General features: G+C 39.6%; 1 protein-coding gene across 1 annotated transcript in view; it reads left to right on the plus strand.

Moving 5' to 3' along the window:
- The window catches only part of CSMD1 (CUB and Sushi multiple domains 1), a gene marked incomplete at its 3' end in the record, with an annotated part of 1,744,596 nt that overhangs the window by 1,561,223 nt on the left and 159,713 nt on the right, over window positions 1-23,660 (plus strand). Inside the window, exons 34-37 of the mRNA XM_082863948.1 lie at window positions 5,129-5,332; window positions 6,344-6,468; window positions 6,840-6,936; window positions 13,572-13,676. Of these exons, the coding sequence (XP_082720074.1) occupies window positions 5,129-5,332; window positions 6,344-6,468; window positions 6,840-6,936; window positions 13,572-13,676 (531 nt within the window). The remainder of the gene's footprint in view (window positions 1-5,128; window positions 5,333-6,343; window positions 6,469-6,839; window positions 6,937-13,571; window positions 13,677-23,660) is intronic.

A 23,660-nucleotide genomic window follows, 5' to 3' on the forward strand; every position in this document is an offset into this window, starting at 1 on the left:
GATCAGATTATCAAATAAAATATCTGAAGCACATGACCCTATGTCTGTCCTATTTGCACATGTTATCTTCAGAAGTCATGGTTTTTAAAATTATATTTCTTGTTTTAAAGCAACATATTATCATTAAAATGTATAACATACATAAAAGTGAAAAGAGGAAATCATTTATAGAAGGAATGTATTTTCCTTGCACTTAAGAATATGTCTCTAACATACTCAGTATTTCTTCTAAAGTTCCAATATATCTCCTTATCTTGCTTTGTTCCTACAGTGAGTTTATGCAAAAATGGATGTCTTTTTATCAAAGCCAAATCCTTCAGATCTAAAGAACTAGAATCATGAATGCAATTTATAAATCACTCAGGAGCAGCTGGGAAAGTTTTCAGAACATCTCAGAAGTTAAATTGAACATGGCCTTCTGAAAGATAGTAGTTTAGTGGAAGCCTAGAAATTATTTGAACTCTATTGTGTAAAAACGTTCTGAATAGTGCTTTCACATACCACGTACGACTCCATTCCTCCATAAGTTATTAAAGCTTAAAATTGCGCAGGGACTTTCTGACTTGCATGGCTATGGGCTGTGTAACACTTGTTCACAGACAGTTCTGTTGTAAAGAGCTGTTCAGACTTCGGTGGAGAATGAGTGCAGGTGTCAGGTACAAAAAGCTGTAGTACGCGACCCAGGCAGCTCCTGACCCTCCGTGTCGCCCTGGTGAACAACACGGAGAAGGTGGTGGTGAGGATGTTACTGCCCCTCTGATCTGGTGAAGAAATGGAAGTATAGAGGCTTTTTTTTACCAAGTATTGTAACTTTTATGTCTCTGCTGGGTTGTATTTGCTTGTTTGCTTTCCATGCTGCTTTGGAGTAGAAGGGTACATTGAAAAGTGAGGGAGGTAAGAGGGTGCATGAGGATACATGGGCACCCAAGAAGGCTAATGGGGTGACCCTTCACACCACAGTGCGTCCTCCTGGAGCGAGAGTCCCTGTAATCATTCTAACAGTCACTTCTGGACACTGTAACATCTCCCTTGAATACTTAAGAGGAGTACAGTGCTTGCCTTTAAACATGAACGTGTTCAGGATGTTTTAGATTTCCTTTTACGCATCCAGGAGAAACCCCCCATCCATCCCCACTCACTAGCACCCTGGAACTCCCTGAATGTCCATGGTGGGGATTCCCATAGCTGCCCCTCCTCTTCCTAAGCTCTGGGACCAAGAGACTGGCAGAACCTGCCATCAGTAAATGTGTTCTACAGGTTTTAATGCTCTTTGTCACTCCATAGGAAATATACTACCCCTAATGTCAAGGTCTTCTAGGTCAATGCAAACATAAAAATCAAATAGTCCTCAGAAACCCACCGTGTTGGAGACTCACCTACTATTTCTTAACAAGTTCAGCACCGTCTCTCCACACCCCCGGTGGGGGTCCCCTTCCAACACTGTCCAGAGGAGCTGTCTCTAGGATGGTGACTAAAGTCGAGAATGTGAGTTTGGGTTCTCAGTGGGATGATAACGGTGATTTTACTGCTGCTCATGGCTGTTGTGGTCATTGCAGTCTGGCCTACCAACTAGTGGCCGTCAAGGACCACCGCCGTGACACCTTGCCAGGGCTGGAGAAAAGCCCAGCATCCTCTTGGTACACGAAACCCACTCTCATTAAAGTCCCTTTGATTCTATTCTGTGAAGTAGTTATGTTGCACTTAGCAACTTTTTCTGGCCCAAAATACACACCTTTTAATACTAGAATCAACCTTGTTAACACTGGCATCGACACAAGAAGCAAGCTATGTGGCCACAGAGACCAACAAAGGCAGAGCAAGTACTCTTTTCTCCTTTCCTGCTTACTCTGAGGCACATCCTCATTTATGAAAACTGTCTACACTACCCTCTGCCTCTCTGCTCTGTGCACACGACTGAATGTGTCTGTGTTAAACTTGGTGGTTGACAGTGTCTCATCAATATACTACTGTTTGTAATTGTCTTACATTTATGCCTGCTATTTCCACAGATAGTCTGTTTTTCTTGTGTGTTTCAGTGTAGAATTCAACCCGCCTTTTAGTTCCCTCAAAATAACTCACTCACACCAAATTCGTAAGCCATGCAGGACTTACTGAATATTTCAAGGGGAAAATGGAGCTGTGCTTTTATATCAAACCTCCCCACTGTGCACAACTTACAAATGCCAGTTGGCCATGTCTTTGTCTTTCTGGGTCACATTTCTCATCTCCCAGCCTCACCACACAGCAACCTGCCTTTAGCCTTCCAGCTGCCAGTCTCCCAGACTCAGCAGCTCTCAGGACTGTCCTCTGCCAGGGTTTTCCTAAAATAAACAGATACCAGAAACAGAGCTAGAGAGATGGAAATGCTTTTTCTAAGTTTGGGTAGGAGGAATTTACAGGAAGGTTTTCTTTGCGTGAGGTCCTTCCTAGGCATGCAAATACACGTTTTCGTTGATTTTCCCCCAGGCCTCATGTTTCCTCAGATGGCGTAAATTATACAGCTTAGTTGGTTTTCCACTTCTAAGAAACTCACATTTTGTTTCAAGAGCTTATAAAATGCATACTTTTTACAAAGGAGATTGAGCATAAAGTTTTGTGCATAATTCAGTGATGTATGCTTGAATTCACCGACTAGTAATGGCTTGTCAAATCAGATTTTTTTTTTTTTTTTCGGTATGCGGGCCTCCCACTGATGTGGCCTCTCCCGTTGCGGAGCACAGGCTCCGGACGCGCAGGCTCAGCGGCCATGGCTCCCGGGCCCAGCCGCTCCGCGGCATGTGGGATCCTCCCGGACCGGGGCACGAACCCGTGTCCCCTGCATCGGCAGGCGGACTCTCAACCACTGCGCCACCAGGGAAGCCCTCAAATCAGATTTTTAAACTACGAGGACAGAGTGATTTTCAGAAATAGAATATGTCCCTGTGTCACTAAATGAAATAGGAAAGACTGCTTCACTTGGACAGGTTGCTCTTGTCTGCATTCAGGTTTATTTTATTAGCGTTGTTGTTCTCTTTCACTCCACCTACTCTAAAAGAGGTGCAGTGAACGAACTGCATGCACGCATCTGTAGCTTAGAGCATTTGTGGTGACGTAAGATTCCATCACATTATGTTCCCCTTTTCCCCATATTCACAATATGGCCCGTTTTCAGTGTCATGAAAGTCCCAGAGAATACCACCCAGTCTCTGAACCAACACAATCCTCGGCCTGAGAAGCCAATCACTGTGTTCATCACCCTCTGTTCCAGCCTGACCCCATTCCCTGTCCACTTGGCACTGGGCTGATTTCAGTTTTGCTTCACAGTAGTGCAAAGCATTTACTGAAAGATGGAGAATAATGGCTACCGGAATAGAATTTCTCTCTGAAGTGGCCCGAAACCTCCAGGTGAGGGCAAGCCCCAGAGGACGGGCTGAAAGGGACAAGTTCATCAGCATGGATTAACTGCTGGAATTTTCCGCCAGATATTACATGCAGTTTTGATGCCTCTATTTCCTAGGTTTCCTCTGTCTCACTTTCGGGTGTAGAAGGAATAGAGCAGGGCTGCAACTGTGATTAGTAGAGGTCATGATTCATGTTAGTCTGGAGAGGGGAATTTCTGTTCTTTTCTGTGGCCTGCATAGTGTTCCCAATATTGCTTGTGATCACGAACAGGCAGTGACCTCGGAGACTGTGTGTGGTCAACAGGAGGACAGCCAGCTCTCAGGCCAGGCAGCAACCAGGTGTCGGTGTCAGAGCTGCTCGTTGTCTTTCTCCCAGCCTTCAGGCCAAATGATGTCCCCACCAGCTGGAATATATTATTAAACTTTGTTCTTTGCTGTAGAGGCTCTTTTTTTCATTTCCAAATGGACAGTTATAATATTAGATACGTTGGGGATGTGTCAGCACTCCCTCCAGCCCCAAACTGCTCTCCCATCCCCACCTCCCACCTCAGAGAATCGCTGGTCCAATGGGAAGACCCCTGGGAATGAGGCCATCGGCTGGGTCTTATTACCAGCTCTGCTCTCAGACCGTGGCGCAAACTCCCATTCCCCTCTGTTCCCTCCCAAGTCTTTCTGTACAGAATGAATTGTTTAACTGTATGTTTTCTTACGGTATGTGGGGTTTGTTTTTATTATGGTAACATGAGATTTACCCTCTCAGGTTAAGTCCTTTAAATCATTGTTTAAAATGAACGGATTACATTGTTTAAAATTAGCATTGCGCAATCCAGCACCATTAACTATAGGCACAGCTTTGTATGGGAGATCTTTAGGACTTGGGCGTCTTACATGACACACTTAATACCTGTTTAACAGCAGCTCCGCACTTGCCACTCCCCTAGCTCCTGGCAGCCACCGGCTGCTCTCTGCTTCTATAAGTTTGTCTCTCTTAATTGCTTCCTATGCGTGAGACCATGCGGCATTTGTTCTTCTGTGACAGGCTTATTCCACTTAGCGTGTGGAATACGGGTCCATCCATGTTGTTGCAAATGGTAGGCTTTCCTTCCTTTCTAAATGGCCGAATAATATTCCATTGTAGGTATGTACTATATTATTTATCCATTGGTGGACATGGAGGTTGTTTCCATAGCTAGGCTATTGCAAGTAATGCTGTTATGTACATGGTGGTGCAGATGTCTCTCCAGGATAGTGATTTCATTTCCTTCAGATAAATACCCAGAAGTGGGATTGCTGGATCATATGGTAGTTCTATTTTTAATTTTGCTATTAAATCACCATGGCCATTTATAAATAATCCTTTATGTAACAGCTTTTCGTACTAGAGTCTGAGGTCCTCGAGGATAAGTACAAGTTCTTAGTCATCTCATTATCCCTGGTGCAGTGATCTGGGTGCTTAATTAATTGTAAATGCATGAATATCGCTCAGTCCTCATAAAGCACTAATTCTCCATATGCCATGTTTTCCTCGTCAGAAATGGGAATACGAGGTGGTCCTCAGGGTTGACATGAAGATGCGTGTAGATGTGGAAGTGCTCCCTAAATCGTCCCCTACAGAGACTGTGAAAGGCATTATTAATTTCCACATTAACATAAATTCTTTCTAGACTTATCTTAAATTCTATTTTCAAGGAAATATCATGGCTTCACGATGCACATGCAGATGGTTGTGTTGTGTGTCTTGCCTCTAGCTGTTCCTCGGACCAGTGACACCCAGTGCAGCTCTGTTCCCGAGCCCAGATATGGGAGGAGAATTGGTTTGGAGTTTTCAGCAGGCTCCATTGTTCGCTTTGAGTGTAACCCAGGTTACCTACTCCAGGGCTCCATGGCCATCCGCTGTCAGTCCGTGCCCAACGCTCTCGCTCAGTGGAATGACACAATCCCAAGCTGCGTAGGTAAGCGTGTGTCCCTAAGGTGGGATAACTTGCACGTGGTCCTCCATCTCGGGGTCACAGCAGCACTGAAGAGCTGCTCTTCAGTCCACATGAACTGATCCATGCTCCAGACCTATTTAAAGGGCAATTTATCAGAAATAATTGAGTAGCAGACAAACCCTAAAAATTATTGTTTCATGGAACAACTCATCAGATTAACAAGCATGAAACATGTTTTCCTTCTCGATACTTATTAAGTATGTCATCTCAAGCCATGGGTATACAACATAATTTCATTTGGGGGAAAAACCACTACAGTGCTGATTTGTTATATTACTTGTGTAATGCTCTTTTAATAAATTGGTGCTGATGAAAGTCTGAAAAGTAATAGGTTAACGCAGCCTGAATAACAATGCCATTGTTGGTTATAGTTTATTTGCTTCATTTTGTGTGAGAACCTCCAGTGCAATCATGATTTAGCACTTGAATTCATCTGTGCATTTTAAGCGTCTCTTCTCCTCTCTGGATTTGCTCATAAATCCCATTAATATCATTTTGAGTTGCGTGTCTGCATATAGAAAACTCTGCAGAGCTTCTTAAATTGTAGTAGATCAGTTACTCTAAACAGAATTCACTTCAGAGATGACATCGTTAGACAGTGCCTGAGAGTTAGCAGCATAGCGGATACTAATCTATGGTATTGATCATTTAAAAGAGAACACACTAGATGGGAGGGAGACACAAGAGGGAGGAGATATGGGGATATATGTGTATGTATAGCTGATGCACTTTGTTATAAAACAGAAACTAACACACCATTGTAAAGCAATTATACTCCAGTAAAGATGTTAAAAAAAAAAAAAGAGAGAGAACAGACTAAATTTGACCTTGGCTAAAAATGCCATTTAAAGTACCATAGTCCATGTAAAATATCTCTTAATAGCTGATCACACAGTGAAAGAACACTAAGTACAACATTAACGTTGTTCTTCACTGTACTTTATTTTTACTAAATATGGGTTTGTCTTTTAGTCCCCTGCAGTGGCAATTTCACTCAGCGGAGAGGTACAATTTTATCCCCCGGCTACCCTGAACCATATGGTAACAACTTAAACTGTATATGGAAGATCATAGTTACAGAGGGATCAGGAATTCAGGTAAGTTCTCAAAGCCCAGAGTCTACTAATAAACAAAGCTTTTGTCCACGGGTTTTTCCTTTCTTTTTCTTCCCCCTTTTTGTATTGGTTATTCTAAATACATAAACCATAACCTGTTTCTCTTTTCTTACCATTTCTACAAAGTGTTTGTAATCATATTTCTACATTTGAAATAAAAATGATAGACTTTTAGAATAAAATCTATCAGAAGTGCTATTTGTAGAAGTTTTTGGGTGTTACTTCCATGATCTCTTTTCTTTGGTTTCGCTTTTCTCTTACATGTATAGTTTTAATTTCATGAAAACCCTATTGGACTAGTCTAATTTTATTAAGCAAAAAATAAGTATTAAGTTACTATTATTGTTTGGTAGATTCAAGTCATCAGTTTTGCCACAGAGCAGAACTGGGACTCTCTTGAGATTTACGATGGCGGTGACGTGGCTGCACCGAGACTGGGAAGTTTTTCAGGTAAGATGGCGCCCATCCCCTTGCCTCCGTGAATCCGAATCGTCAAACACTGACAAACTGCAAGAGAACACTCAATGCTGACGTTTCTCCAGGAGGCTCTTCTATATACATAACACTTTCTCTAGTGTTGGGAGTCTTAGAACAAGAGCACCGGAACGCAGGTGTGAAGGAGAAAGCTTTGTCGTCCACGAGCAGGAGGGCTGATGTGAAGGCAGCGGGTCACTTTTGTCGGACCCCCGAGCTGGGAAGAAAGAGTGGGTTATTACCCTGTGGGCCCAACAGGGTGTCTCACTGAAGTTAATTGTGTGAGGGGGGTGGGGGGAATAAACTTTAGATTGGCTGATTTTCCTTTTCTCATATGCTTGTTGGACGTGTTTGGCACAATTGGGGACCACGTAAGGAGGTGGTGGAGCAAGGGGGTAGGGGCACAGATGGAAGGTTGGGGACACACGTGAGAACTGAGAACATGAGTAAACATATGGAGGGTGTTGTGAACTGGCTTTCTCAGTGACTGAGAAGGGAGTGGGAAAATGGAAATGAGGAAGGCTGGCATAGCGCTGGTTGTGACGGTTTTGAATTTGAGACATTGGTGTGAACTCATGGTCTTCATATGTGTAGCTGTAGACACAGAGGAAAATGAAAATGTAAGTGTGGATGCGGATGTGTGTGTGTGTGTACGTATTTCCTACCTCTGTCTTTTGAGAGGTGTAAAACAATTACCCCAGTAGCCATGAACCCACCTCATACCCAATTCTAGGTTTCTAGATGTCACTTTCCATACCATTCTCCCTTAAAGGAACTAGTGCTTCTTGGGGAGTTGCTGACTCCAAGGTTCTGATGGGAAAAGCACACATGATGAACCATTTCGTATAAAATAGAAATGTATGGATCCATACTGATGTAAATAGATACATGCGTGAACGGAATGAGTGAAAGAGAAAGCCTTCCCTTGCAGAATCCAGACTAATCTAGAAGGAGATGGAATTAGAGAATCACCATTTGGCAGCCATTAGGACAGCAAATGATTCACGTTGGAACATCACTGAATGCTAAAACTAGTGTGTGAGATTTTGGTGAGGAACAGAGAGCCACAGTCTCAGTGCATCTCCCCACCTAGCCCTCATTCACTGCAAAGGACGAAAGAAGTAACTCAAGAGTCGAGAAGCCTGGCAGACACCACCTTCCTCAGGCAGTCATGTAAAGATCTCCAGTATCAGGACACCTGCGCATTGGTGAACTGATAAACCTGCTCTCAAAACAAACAAACATATGAACAAAAAAGTTTGATTTGGCTTAGAATTGCAGTTGCTGTGGTGCGTAAATACCCCCACCAGGGCTGATTTCAAACAACCAGCATGATGTCACTAAAAGCTGAGTTTGAGAGGAAGTGCCCTGAATTAGCCTCTGGAAGCGTCCCAAGGCACCTCACACCCCTGAGAGCCGGCAAATATGGTGACCTCAGAAGAATACAGCATCAGATCTTGATATTCTTTCCAAAAATGCATCACCATCTGAATCTAGTCAGAGAACGTCAGCCATTCTCTTTGGAGGTTATGTTGCTAAAGAAAAATCAGTTTATTAAATGCCTTCACCTTTTTTGGAGGACTGGTTTTGAAGTTTGGCTGCACTGAGACTTACGGCAGTGAAAACATCTGATTTATTACTGCACAGCAGCCCTGCATGTTTCGTTTTGTTTTTTTAAACTACTCACTCCCAATCTTTTGTAATGCCATTTTCTAAACTTATGTTCGAGTGTAGTCTCAGCTTAAATGAACATTGATATAATACTAAAATTGTGAGAACCCCCTATGTAAACAACAACAAATCCTTTCAGGCATGCATTTGATTAACTTATAAAATGTTAAAGAAAAATATTTCACATGAGTAGTTTTTATTAAGTTTTATCATGGTATAATCTGTAAAAATTTTTTTGAATTATAATTTTCTAAAATAAAAATTGATTTTGAAAAATATTTTACACACAAAAAGTGGCTTGTGTCTTTCAAAAGTATCAAGTTCATGAAAGGGAAAGAAAGACTAAGAAACTATTCCAGACAAAAAAAAAAACTGAAGGGAAGTAATCATGGGTGGAGTACTTTTGCTGGAAAACCCATTATTGGCAGATTGTCGAAATTCCAGTGATTTCTGTAGAATACATGGTACTGTTGCATCTGTGTTAGTTGTTTTTGTTTTTGGGGTTTTTTTAGAACTGCTCTGTTTGAAGAAATGCATAATGAGTTTTTACAAGAAGTGAGTCATCATGTCTACAATTTGCTCACAGAGGGTTTAGAATAAAATAATTTTAAACACATATGTATTGTGGAAACATAGACATAGATATCATTATTATGTAATATATGGCCAGATAGTGGGTATATGGGAGTTTTCTGTACTATATTTGCAACTTTAAGCTAAAAATTATTTAAAATATTTTAAAAGGAGTCTTTTTTAACTTTATATGGAAGAAATGACACATCAGCCATGAAATCTGAATATGTTTTAAAATGTTTAAAATATGTTTTACACTTTTTTGTTCCTATGATACTTTCAAAATATTTACAAAGGAGAATCTGAACCCATTTTAAAAGTTAGTTGTTGACTGAAAACAAACAAGAATGGGTAGTTGTTAGAGGTACTTATTTCCGGAAAAATGATTGACTGACTTCTTGAATAAATTCAATTTTTTAATTTTCCTTTTCTGTCTGGATAGCCATGTATATGTAAGACTCACATTGTAAGCCATTTAAAATCATTTTGGGAAGTAGACAGCTTATAAATTTTAAGTGGATAAGACAGAGCAAAATTCATACCAATTTGTAGCTGACAATTGGGATTGAGGGAAAGTAAATATCCATGTGCTGAGAGTGGAGTCTGCAGAGCTGTAATGCGACTTCTCAGCTTTCTGTGTGTGCGGTTCTGTCTAGGTCACAGTGAGACAATGCGATCAAAAGTATTCTGCCTGTGGCAATAGTTTTTTAAAAATCTCTCAGTTGCTGGGCTTCCCTGGTGGCGCAATGGTTGAGAGTCCGCCTGCTGATGCAGGGGACACAGGTTCGTGCCCCTGTCCGGGAAGATGCCACATGCTGCGGGGCAGCTGGGCCCGTGAGCCATGGTCGCTGAGCCTGCGCGTCCAGAGCCTGTGCTCCACAACGGGAGAGGCCACAACAGTGAGAGGCCCGCATACCACCAAAAAAAAAAAAAAAAAAAAATCTCTCAGTTGCATTTTGAACAGTGGGAATAAGCTTCTTCTGAGAGTCCCTTCTGAGCAGAGCCCTAAGCGGGAGCTCCCTGCAGGGGCGCGCAGGGCAGGACTCTCTGTGTCTGCAGCAGGTGCCGGCCGCCTAGCATCCTCCCAGCACCCCCAGCACGCCTCATATGCCACCTGGGGCATTGAGATCCAGCATCTTTTGTAGGAAAACAAATGACTATATATCATCACAGAAGTACAAACAGGACTGTCGTTCATGAATTTACTTGCTGCAATTAACAAGAACATTTAGAGGGGACGTGATAATCCACAAAGCACTTTCACACACACAGCACATGTATGACTCACATATAAGGGATGTACTATTATCTTTATTTTACAGAATTAGAACATATTCAAATGCTTTCAGTGACAACTGATTTGTGTCAGAGTCAGGAGTGGAAGCAGTTTTTCTGATTCCACTGTAACACAGTTAGGGAAGATAAACAAAAAGTCAGAAGTGTGTGTTGAGTACCTGTGTGTGGAAATGACTTGACTGGGGGCTGGAGGCTATTAAATACACTGATTATCTGAAGTTACAGGTAAAACCAGGCAGTAAGTAGTACAGGTGCTATAATTAAAACTTACCTGGTTAGATAACATTGTTCTTTCTGCAGACATTATCCAAATATACAGAAATAATACATGAGTGAGAGGACAGCAAACGTCATACAATTTGAAAAAAAATGGGTTAAAACTGGAGTTTTGGGTGGATGTCTCCTTCTTGTCTTGAGGTCACCCCACTTTGCAACATTCCCCTATCTGCACTCCATTAGCTATTAACTAGTTTCAAGGAATAATCTCTCTTTATATGTGTCTGCTGACCTGCAGGAATAGGCTTATGTTTCCCCCTCCATAACTGTGCAATTAAAAAAGTCTATGTATGTATGTATCTATCTATCTATCTTCATGCATCAAACCAAGGTCAGATAACAAAGGGGTTAAATCTGAAGACATTTTCTTTTTTCTTTTTTTTTTTTTTTTTGTGGTAAGCGGGCCTCTCACTGTTGTGGCCTCTCCCGTTGTGGAGCACAGGCTCCGGACGCGCAGGCTCAGCGGCCATGGCTCACCGGCCCAGCCGCTCCGCGGCATGTGGGATCTTCCCGGATCGGGGCACGAACCCGTGTCCCCTGCATCGGCAGGCGGACTCTCAACCACTGCGCCACCAGGGAAGCCCTGAAGACATTTTCTAAATGTTTATCATTCAGCAAACACTTAGTTTGAGAAGAGTGGAGATTTTTGAATGAGTAGGAATAAGAAAGGCAAAATGGATAGAGGAGAGGGAAAGAGCATCCCAGACTACGAGTATGGGAACACCTTGAACAGGAAAATGAGTTGTGAAATAGAGTAGTGAGAAGCAGCTAGAAATGCAGGTAGTAGTTAGATCAGGCAGGGTCTTTAGGTCAAATCAAGGAGGCTGAAATTTTATCCTAAGATGACCAGGAATCTAGGAGAACTGTAACATGACATAATCATGTGTCCATCTTAAAAAGAGCTTTCAGATGCCTGAGTGGAGAATGAATTGGATTGAGACAACAGTAGATTCAGGAAACAAGTTAGGAGTGTGGTACTATCCCCTCATCCTGGTTAATAGCACTGGTGGCTTGTGCTGGGATGATGGTGGTGAAGATGGAAGGATGGAGTGAGTGAAACCAAGAAGGATGGAGGAGGCTGGCTCGTTAGGGTCTGACAGCTGCCTGTAGGGCAGCACAGGTCACGGAGAGGGAGGGGGCCTCTGATGGGAGGACTTCAGCGGGTGTTAACGGTGTGGATGGATGTGGGGACACAGGAGGTCACCCAGGCTCTGCAGGGATGATTATGAGTTGAGTTGTGTTCACATCATCTTCCAAGAGCCTTTGACAACCAAGTGATGGGACGGATGGCTGGAGTCCTTACCTGGAGTCATTGGTTTAATTACAGCTGTCGGAGGATCTTAGAATCATTTAAGCAGAGAGTGAAGGGTGACAAAGGATATTAACCTTGCAACATTCTTCATCTGTCTTGGATAATTATCAGTTTATTTCCTTGTTTTGTTATTTAAAGTTATATTTCTTTCTTTATACATTAGCATCATCTTCATCTAGTAATTTGCCTGCACCATGATGAGTTTTACGTGATGGGTATTTCCTTCACATATAGGAAGTGTGTACTTATTCAGAGAATGATTTGAATACAGTAGAATATCAAGCATGTACCCTTTTGGTAAAAAGGGATTTAAGCTAGCTATTGTTTTCCCATGTTACAATACATTCCGCCCACATGTTTTACACTTCTGGCTGATGAACACATGCTTTTCCTCGGCACCTTGGGTACCCTGGCTTTTTTGTCACCCTGGTCCTCAGCATCACTAAATCTCCTGATTTGTCAGCTGCTATCGGGTAGGTTAGAACATTTTAATTAAACGAGGCATTATTTAAAATAAACCTGTATTTTCCTTTCCGTGTGTGTTTCACTGAAATCATTTGCAGATCTCAGAAAGAAGATTATTCAGTACGAGTCACACAGGGATAGAGAAGAGAATATATAGTCAAAAACAACCTCTTCTGGATAATACATTGCATCAGGTCTGCAGTCTAACTGCTCCCCAGCCTCCATATGACTTGCGTGTTGAGACTTTGTCCCCTCTTTGTTCGTGACAAGTAAAAAAACAAAAAGCAAATGGTTATGTTGATAAAAGAAAGCAATGTGAAGAGTCAAATGAATGGTGAAGCATAAAAATTTGTGTGTTTTCACTGATATGATAAAGAGATGTCACATCTGCCTGAGGAGGGCAGAGAAAATGTGGAATTTCTTACTGGACCTGGAAGAAGAGAGTGGCTAAAAGTTAACCATCAAAGCCAATACTTGGGTTAAATATGTGGCGATCAGACAAGTTAAAGGGATCTGTAAACCTAAACAAATATCCTCAGTGACTTTTTTTGAAGTGTAGTTGACTTACAATATTGTGCTGGTTTCAGGTGTGCAGCAAAGTGATTCTGTTAAATATGTATATATTTTCAGATGATTTTTCATTATAATCTGAAAATTACAAGTTATTACAAGTTAATGAATGTACTCCCTGTGCTCTACAATAAATCCTTGTGTTTATCTATTTTATATACAGCGGTGTGCATCTACTAATCCCAAACTCTTAATTTATCCCTCCCTCCCTCCCTCCCTCCCTCTCCCCTTAGGTAACCATGAGTTTGTTTTCTATGCCTGTGAGTCTATTTCTGTTTTGTAAATAGATTCATTTGAATTATATTTTAGATTTCACATATAAGTGATATCCTATAACATTTGTCTTTCTCTAACATATATCACTTAGTATGATATTCTTACTGATTTTATAATGCGAAGAGTGAACGCATCACTGATGTTTAAGCTCAACCTGCATCACTTCTCACAGGTACCACCGTGCCAGCACTGCTCAACAGCACATCCAATCAGCTCTACCTGCATTTCCAGTCGGATATCAGCGTAGCAGCTGCTGGCTTCCACCTGGAATACAAAAGTAAGGTCACCTGTTTCTGCATCTGGCTTTCACTGGGATATTGAGTAATTTTCTGAAAGGGAAAATAGATCCCTGCCCTTATTACACAGTGAAATTTTATTCTAAAACTATGTTTGGATGTTCCACGAACTTGGGTGTTACAAAACCGATCTCTATGAACTATGTTATTATTATGTTATATAATTTTGTGACAATTATAATATTTATAATATAATTTATATTATAATTTATAATATATATTTATAATATAATATATAATTATAATATATTCTTATATTGAACTATATTTTTATTATATATTATAATTATATTATGAAAGACAATAGGGAAATGAAGAATTTAGCATCTGGAATAATTAGATAAAACATCGACTATGCTTTCAGGTTGGTTGTGTTAAAAAAAAGTACAAAATAATCATTTGTAATATTACTAGTTTTCTTGTGAGTGATAGCAAATATTCATGTAAGTTTCCAAAAATGTAGAAAGTCATAATTTCCAAATAGATTATGGTCATAAGCCCTTTCTATGTCTAGTCTTAGAGGCTGGTAGAATCAGACTAGCAAAGAGCAGCCACTTTAGTGCCTGCCTTGGTGTATTATTCATTTTAATTGGAAGAAGGTAATGCAAAGTAGATGCTAACCTTTTAAAAATGGATGTGAGACTGAGTTAATAGTCTGATAAATGGGATGACAAAGGTCAAATTCACAAATCTTCTTTGGCGTTTGATTATGCAGGTAAACCTTGTAAAAGTGAAATAAGAATTTCCAATGAGAGTAAAGTTTATTTTAGGACATGTTTTCAAGCACTAAAAATGCTTAATGTTGATATTCATCTCCTTTAATAAGCAGTTGGAAATAAGCAAATACATGGATAAGCTTTAATAAGTGATCCTTTGAATTGAAATAAACAGTTTGCTGGGATGTAAATGCATGCATGTTTTGGAAAGGCCAGGTTTCCAGCTGATGATAAATATTCTGAACCAGACACAAACCACAGGGCTGTTTCGCATTCCAGTTAAATTTCCCTACTTATTACAGGCATTTGTATGCAAGTTTATTCCAATTTATTTGAATAGGACTACTTTAGTGACAGCGTAAAATGATACTATGGATGCTATTTATGTAGGATATGTCTGGAAAAATCTGCTACTTTGATACATTTTGTGAACATCTGTAGATACGAAACTATAAACCTTGTTTATGATAGTGTTAATAAATTCACTAATATTTTTAGCAGTGTTAGAATTGATGAATGTGCTTATTTCTTCCTCTCAAAGTTATCTTGTGGCTTCTGGCTCTTCACTCACTCCTTATAGAAAGAGGTGCTAGTAAAATAATTAGTCTACAATTACTGTGTACGATTATCTGTGTACTCACACAGACTTCAGCTCCAACAATATAGTAATTATCTACATTTCACTTTATTCTCAGCTGATAAAATTCATTAAAAGAGAGATGAACATATTTCTTACTGAAATTAATCTTGTTCAAGAATCTTAAGGCCTTGTTTCATTACTTAATGTATTTATTTTTTACTTGGCCACACGGAATGCTACATTTTCATTCGTGATTTTCTTTTCTGAGTGGTTGTTTTAGGACGCTGACAGCATTCTGAGGGTCATGGCATTACCTTCCATGTACTTAGAGGCAGTCATTTCTCTGTTCTAATTCTTCGTGTCCGTTTAAAATTTGGATTATAAAAAATGTTGGTAGAATTAATCTTATTAAGGTGAACACTAAACAGCAGGAGGACTGTTGAAGTAAGTTTTCAAAAGATTATCTAATATTCTTAATCTGTTAACATATTTTTGCATCAAGCTTAAAATGTGTATTGCTAGTCCACATGTCTCTAAATTCAGACTTTTTGCTACAATATATATCCAGGTAATAATAGTAAAAACAACAACAAGCACATGTTTATGCCTGGTCCTGCCCTAAATGTGTTACGGGTGCTTACTCATTTGTCCTCAAAAAACACCATTTTTGAGGTATGCTCAGTTTTTAAAGGAGAAGGAACAGAACCTAGCATGTGTTCAGCCTGCCCAGGTCAGAGTCAGACTGCTAACGACTTACAGAATGAACACAGGTAGACATAGATGTGTTTCATCACAAATGCAGTTTACTGAGCACCTGTCCAAATATCCCAACTGTCCAATCAGAAAGAGCACACAGACTGCCCTTCTTTACAGGTGGTGACACCACCTGTCACTAGTAGCTGAATGGCATGTGGAAGATAAAGAAGGTTGGGAGTCAGTCTTGGAGATCCAGTTCTAGATCCAGCTCTGGCCCTAAAACCTGCGCTGTATGGCAAGTCCACGCCTGCTTCCATCTGAGGAGTCTGAGTTTTCGCATATGGAGGTGAAGGCTAGGCCCTGTTAATTGTAACAGTCCATAATTCCAAACGAGCACTGATAGGAACTTCTCAAACAAAAAACAAACACTTTATCTGAAGGGATGAGTTGTAAAATGTTAATGATAGCGAAAGTGATTCCCAGGAGGTCCGGTGTGGTATGTGTGATCTAAATTCTCTGTGATCTTATACGATCCAGCTAAAAGGTCAAAAGACCAGCATCTTTGAATGCTTCATACAAGCCTGTAGCCATCTAGCCAGCTTTTATATTATTTGACTTGACTGGAAATTTGAGTTAGGCAGCAGAAGGATACAAGCTTCATGCTTGCTCTGAGCTCCGAGCTGAAGAAAAAGAACCAAACGAAAACTTTAAATTTCTGGGAACTTTAAATTATAGATATGGGAACAATGATGATGTTGGTTTATATTGGAAAATACAAAATCTGACCATGAGGTGTATAGCATGGAACCTGCTCCTGGGGAACAATATGGCAGTAACTGTTCTTGGATTCAACATGAAACAATATATACAGTCTTGCCTCAGTATCTGTGGGGCATTGGCTCCAGGAGCCCCCCCCCCCCGCCACCGTCTCCCCTCATGGATACCAGAATCCACAGGTTCTCTGGTCCCTTAAATGAAATGCTGTCGCATTTACACCTAACCTATGCACATTCTCTCATATACTTTAAATCATCTCTGGATTACTTATAATAACTAATATGATGAAAATGCTACATAAATAGTTGTAAATAGAAAGGAAATACTATGTAAATTGTTGCCAACCTGCGTCAAATTCAAGTTTTGCTTTTTGGAACTTTCTGGAATGTGTTTTTTCAAAAATTTTTGAACCATGGTTGGTTGAATCAACAGATTCAGAACCCATGGTTACAGAGGCCAATTGTATATGTAAATATTTATAAACGAGTTTATTTCAGTGGAATTTGGTGGGAGGAGGACAAATAAGAGTAAACACATGAGCCCTGTTGGAGTCTTTGTACTGATCCTATTTGTATCTTGTTGATTTTTTTCCCTCTTTTCCTGACAGCTTTTGGTTTAACTGAGTCTTTTTATTGCTCCAATTTATCTCCACTATGGACTTATTAGATAAACTCTTAAAAATGTTAATGGTCTCCCTAGACAAGTTTAAAATATGCATCTTTAATATAACGCAGCTTACCTGCAAATAATATTATGTCACTTAATAGGTACTGAAACTTACAAGCATATACTTCTAATTTCCTCTTTCCATCCTTTATGTTAATATTGTCTTACATATTATTTTTACATGTTATAAAACCCACAAAACATTTTTACTGTTTTTGCTTTAGATACTGATCTTTCAGAGTAGATAAAAATAAGAAAACTAAATATTTTATATTTACCTGTTTTTAGCATCTTTGGAGCTCTTTATTTCTTTGGGTGAATCCAAGTTTCTGTCTAAAATTTTTCTGTCTGAAGAACTCCTTTTGACTCTTCTTCTAGTGCAGGTCTGCAGACAAAGAATTCTCCCAGATTTTGTTTTTCTGAAAGTCATCATTTTACCTTCGTTTTTGAAAGATATTTTGGCTGGGTGTAGAAATCTGGGTTGAAAGTTCCTTTTCAGTATGTTAAAAATGCCACTTCATTGTCTTCTTATTTCATAGTCTGTGATGAAAAGTAAGCTGTATTTCTTAATGGCTATGCATTTGTCCCTGTTCTCTGGCTTCCTTTAAGAATTTTTCTTTATTTTCATCAGGTAGACTATAGTATGTCTAGATGGATTTGTGTGTGTGTGTGTGTGTGTGCACGCACGTGCATGCGCTTGATATTCATCCTATTCAGGGTAAACTTATATTCTTGGATCTAAGGTTTGATGTCTTTTATTATTTATGAAAAATTGTTGACCATTATCATTACAAATATTTCTTTTCCCCAATTCTCTTTTCCTGTTTCTTTTGGGACTCTAATTACATGTGTGTTAGGCCTGTTGATATTGTATCACAGTTCTTGTTCCTCAGTTCTGTTTTGTTCACACTTTCTCTTTGTGTTCCAGTTTATGTAGTTGCTGTTAACCTTTGATTCTCTGAATCTTTCCTCAGCTGTGTTAAGTCTGCTAATGAGTCTATTGAAATAATTCTTCATCTCTGATATTGTGTTTTGCCCCTTGAATTTCCACTTCTTTCTTTCTTTTTGTTTTTGTTTTCTTTTTGCGGTATGCGGGCCTCTCACTGTTGTGGCCTCTCCCATTGCGGAGCACAGGCTCCGGACGCGCAGGCTTAGCGGCCATGGCTCACGGGCCCAGCCGCTCCGCGGCATGGGGGATCCTCCCGGACCGGGGCACGAACCCATGTCCCCTGCATCGGCAGGCGGACTCTCAACCACTGCACCACCAGGGAAGCCCTCCACTTCTTTCTTATAATTATTGTCTCTCATCAATAATTACTCCATCTCTTCATGCATGCTATCTTTTCCACTAGATCTTTTAACATATTTTTTATATTTAATATCCCTGTCTTATATTTCCACTATATTGAGTATACAGAGTCTGGTTACTTACTTCATCTCTAGGCAAAGGGTTGTTATTTCTTGAATATTTTATTAAAGGTGGACACCACGAGTAGAACCATAGAGATTGTGGTTAATATTTGTGCCTGGGAATGGGCACCACTTTTGTTAGCCTGTTGAGTCAGGAGTTACACTGGATTTGAGTTCTGTTGTCGCTATGGTTACTTTCAGAGCATCAAATTCCTCAGTGGTGAGCTGGCACTGCCAAGTGCCTAACTGGGGGCTTTTTCTCAGCATCGTTACTCCACTCTGAGCTGTCAGTCCTCCCTAAACACCTTTTCAAAAGAGGTGGCATCTCCCCCAGTAGTAGACGCTGTTGCTTGTCGCTCGGTGTTAAGCTTACACTGGAGTCAGAGTTGCTCTGTGATTCTCTTCCAGCCTAAGTCAAACCTTGAGAGTCTGCACAGAGTGGGGTGGGGTGTTCTCAGCATTCTTGACCCCCTCCCAAGGTCGTCAGGGTCTACCTGTGGTTGGCCTTTGAGGAGCGTTTGCTGAGTGTCCCCTAGGGCTAGAAGACCATGGTCTTGGTGTTGATGTAGCGTCTTAAGCTCATACTGGCTTTCCTGCCACACCCCACATGTAGACTTTCTTTTTCCGTACACCTTTCTCCAAGCTGCAGTGCCCCTTTCCCTGTGCCCTGGAGGGAACAGGTTTTGCTCTCCCAGTGGTTTAACACTTTAGTTTCCTAAAAGTGAAAGGGTTCAGGAAGTGCGTCGGGTGTCATGCCCCTCTCCACAGAAACACTGATATTTGGTGGTGGTAAGGGAGAGGCTCACTCCAGGCTCCTACCATGCCCCCAGTGTCTCTCTTAATTAGTCAATGGAGGCATGTGGAAGGAAGGACAGACTCCCTTCTGTCTGGGGCCCTGAGCTACTGGAGACCCATGCTCAGGTACTGGCCACTTGATAAAACGTTAGCTGATGTGTCATTGCCTATGTGTGAGTTGGTCCTTTCTCTCCTGTGATCTGTCACAGTGACAGTTTGTGTGTCCTCCCTCTCCTTGAAGGCACTAATCCTTTGGAACTGATGTCACCTGGGTACCTGAAACCTCAGCTCCCTGATGAGTTCAAGAAAGGTTATGATTTTATAGTTCAGATTTTTCTCATTGTTAAAGTGGGAGTGACGTTGTATTTTACAGATTTCTATATCCCAAGTAGAAGTGGAAGTCTTTTTATGGGTTTTAAAATTGCTCTAGTTCAAGGCTAGATGAATACTAAAATTATTAATTTGATTAACCATAGAGAAACTTTTCTTGAATGTCTAGCTTTTAAACAAAATTATCTATCCAACTATCTATAACTATTATCTATCTATCTAGTACATGTAACTTTAAAGTAGTGACATAGGTTTCTTCATAACTGTGAACAAATTCAGAGATATTTACAGATAAATTATATAGAATTAAATGTAATATATATTTACATTACAAATACATTATTAGCAGAATAAACCCATCTAGTTGAGACAATCTTCCTTTAGAGGTTGCTTGAAATAGAAACTACTTATCTCGATTTCTACACACAGCAGTGCTTGTTTAATAGTCACACTTTACATGACTAAAACCTTCTTTATTAAATTAGACTGGTACTGTGCCTGAGCTTACACATAGTTCTGTCTCGCTATGTTGGAAGATACTTAATTTCTGGGTCTGCAGGGAACCATGTAAGACCTCATCGAATGGCATCTATGCCAGATTAATGTCATAAACCCAATGAGTGTGTTTGACCTCAAGTGAAAGCCTTCTGCAATTTTTCAAGCCTATTTAGTGCTGATATATGGCACTGAGTCCAAACAGCACCAACATAATTCTATATATGAAAGTTTTTTTATTTCACTGTCTTTTTCGAGACCTTTTTCCTCTCACACTCACTACTGGGAAACCCATTGGAGTTAACAAAATATTTCTAGAGTCTATGAGATATGACATTTGACCCCTGGAAGGCAAGTGAAATAGAGAAGCTACTGTGCAGTGTGAATTTTAGATGTCCTACAAAGCAGAAAGTTAGCTTTCTACTCTAAACAGTAGCTCAGCAGAGGACATGGTCTGATGTGGAAGCCATTCTCCCATGTCTAATACTCTGGCCCTTTGATACAGAACATTATACAGATGGGTCAGAGCCTGGAACATGTAAGCTATGGCCATGACAGCCTCGTGTAAGAGAGAGAAAGAGACAATAATTTTTTTTTAATAAAAAGACAATAATATCGCAGTAACACATTTACAATATATTTATTCTGAAAAAGAGGAGTTTGAATTAGTGATTTGTAGTTATTATGAAAAAACAAAAATTTCAGAGAAAAGTAAAGATAGTAACTCTTTCATTGTTTGAAATGAATGCTTATCCTTTACAAGGTAGAGTCAAATGGAGATTTTTTTCACATTTTAGCATGCTTGCAAGTTCGGTGTATTAATTGTCGTTAGTTAAAATGATTATTATAAAATAAATATAAAGTATTCTACTATTATCAGACTTAAATTTTTTCTCAAATATTATTTGACCTAGAGCTGACTGTAATATAGTAGTAGTATTTCAAGTACAAAACTTATTATACATGATTAAGTCCTTCTCATATGTATTTAATTTGTAGTTATGTATATAATGAAAAATAATATTATATAGCATTATATAGCATGAATTTTATAAGATCTCACTCGAATGATAAATACTCAGGTGAATAAGAAATAGATTAGAAAAAAAGATAACCTGTCCGTTCTTCAAGTATTTGGTGCAACTTAAAAATAAGTATACAACAAAGAAATTATTAAAATAAAAGAAAAATTTAAAAGGCAACTAAAGAGAAAGATATAAATATACTAGCCCCCTATATTAAAATAATTGGTATTGTTAAGCAGTAAATTTAGCTTTAAATTTCTGGCAATAAAAGCGAAAAAAGGAAATAGAATTTATTTAATTATCTTTAGAAAAAAGAAAATGCAGTAATTAAAAGAGATAAGTTCCTTGCTTGTCTGTATTCTAAAAAGTACTTATAATTTAAAATTGAAGTTGTATTCAAAAAAGGTTTTCTAGAAAATTCAGAAGTGAACCTTATATGACAATCATGTGTCAGTTTTTGATATAATGGTGAGAACAGAGTATAGTGAACTGCATTAATTCCTGCAGGGGTCTGAGCTGATGGTCAACAGAATATTATCACTATAAAGCTATGTTTATTATGGATGTGCTTTTAAAATATTTGCATTCTGTTTGTTTTCAGTGATCAAATAAGTACTACATTTCATTTCCTTTGTGGACTCATTTCAAAACAGGCACTCAGAAGGAAGTATGTAATGAGGATTAAAATTCTGGAAAATGCCTTAAGTTTTTGAAATGAAAAGTACTACACATTTTTAGTGAGATGTTATCATAGTTGAATACTGACAGCTTGAAATAGCCTTACAATTACAGTAATCCTTATAAATGCATGCAAATTATTAATGCATGTTTTAATGACACTTTAATACTATATTAATAATACTAATAAGGTTTCTCAACTTGAATGGCGGGCATGAGTAAAACTCACAGGAAGTGAAAGATTGGATAAGATAACACCTCATATACCCCTGGGTGCATTTATGGAGATTTCATCTTGTGCATCCACGGAAGACAGCGCTGTACCTCCACCAGAGTGGGCATCCTGTAAACCGTGTCCATTCAGGGGTGTAATAAAGTTATCTTCATGTATTTAACTCTATATCAATCATTTGTTGATCCGTAAAATTTATCTAAGTGCTTTTATTTCAAAGAATCTCCCGAGACCCTTTCAACTCCTACCTCCTATTAAAATTGCTTTCATTAACATCAATTGATAATTCATGTCTTCCTCATTTCATACCAAGTTCTGATTGCACCAAGGACCATGGAAGAGTTTAAAGTCTTGTATATCTTGACTTCTACCTAACATCACGGAATGTTCCAGAGACCCTTCTAGTAATGTGAAGTCTCTCTTACAAGACTGTTCTGGGCATTCAGTAGTAACAGAACTTTGTTTGGTGGGTAACAAGAGAACCCCAGATTTATTTGGGGTTGAATGTAATACACACAAAAAACTGGTAACTGATTAAAACTTTTCTCCTAACAGTGATGTTTTGGCATTTTAACAAGTATTAAATTTAAGTGAAAGGTGCAATATAAACTACTTAATCCCTGGGTTCTTTAGTTGACTCTCTTCTAAAATAAAGGGATTGGAGTACAGTTTTCCTGTTGTCCTTTGATAGTCTTTGGAATTTCAGGCATTAATGGATTTGGGACGGGGAAGGGTGGAGTGTACAGAACTGACGCTTAATCCTAAACTCTTCGGACCATCACCTGCTGTCCCTGCCACTGATGTAAGAGGTGTGTCCCAACATTAACTCTGTATTTATCAGCTAGTCTCTGGTTGCTGCTTGAGAGGATCGTCAATCATTAAAGAAATTCTGCTGCTACTCACTCTGCCCATTACTCAGAGAGTTGCCCGCATGAAAAGGAGTTTGGTTTCAAATTATCAGTTGTCACTTGGTGCATCCACCCTTGTAACTCATTTGAGACTCATCTCCTCTTGGTGATGATTGCCCCCTCATCCCTGTCCCCCGAAACTAAATTGTGGATGTCGCTGCATTCATCCCCATTTATTGGAGCATCTGTTATATGCCTACTCTAGCCTCTAGCCTCTATAGACAGAATCATGATGAGACAACCATACATGGTCTCTGCTTATGCAGAATTTATATTCTAGTGGTGGGGGCATAATATATAAAGAAATACCATGATGGTTATAGATTGTTTTAAGCACCTTGAAGCAAATAAGCAGTATTCTGAGGTGCAAAGTAACTGTGGAGGTCTGTTTTTCATTGACAATATTTATTGAAGGAAGGATGAAACAATGGACATTATTCAACCACAAAAAGACTTAAGGGAAATGCATTGTAGTCAAAGGAAACTATCAAGGGGTACCCCAGGTAGAAAGGCACCTATTGTACTCATGAAGCCGAAAAAAAAAAAAATGTCTAGACTAGAGGGAACCTTGTGGACAGTCAGAAGAGAGGCAGGAAGCAAAATTGAACGAGTGAGCCAGAGAGAGAATGTTCCCCACTTTGTAGCCCAGGATTTTAT

This window comes from Leucopleurus acutus, assembly GCF_964270905.1.
Source record: "Leucopleurus acutus genome assembly, chromosome: 21".
NCBI classification, from domain to species: domain Eukaryota; kingdom Metazoa; phylum Chordata; class Mammalia; order Artiodactyla; family Delphinidae; genus Leucopleurus; species Leucopleurus acutus.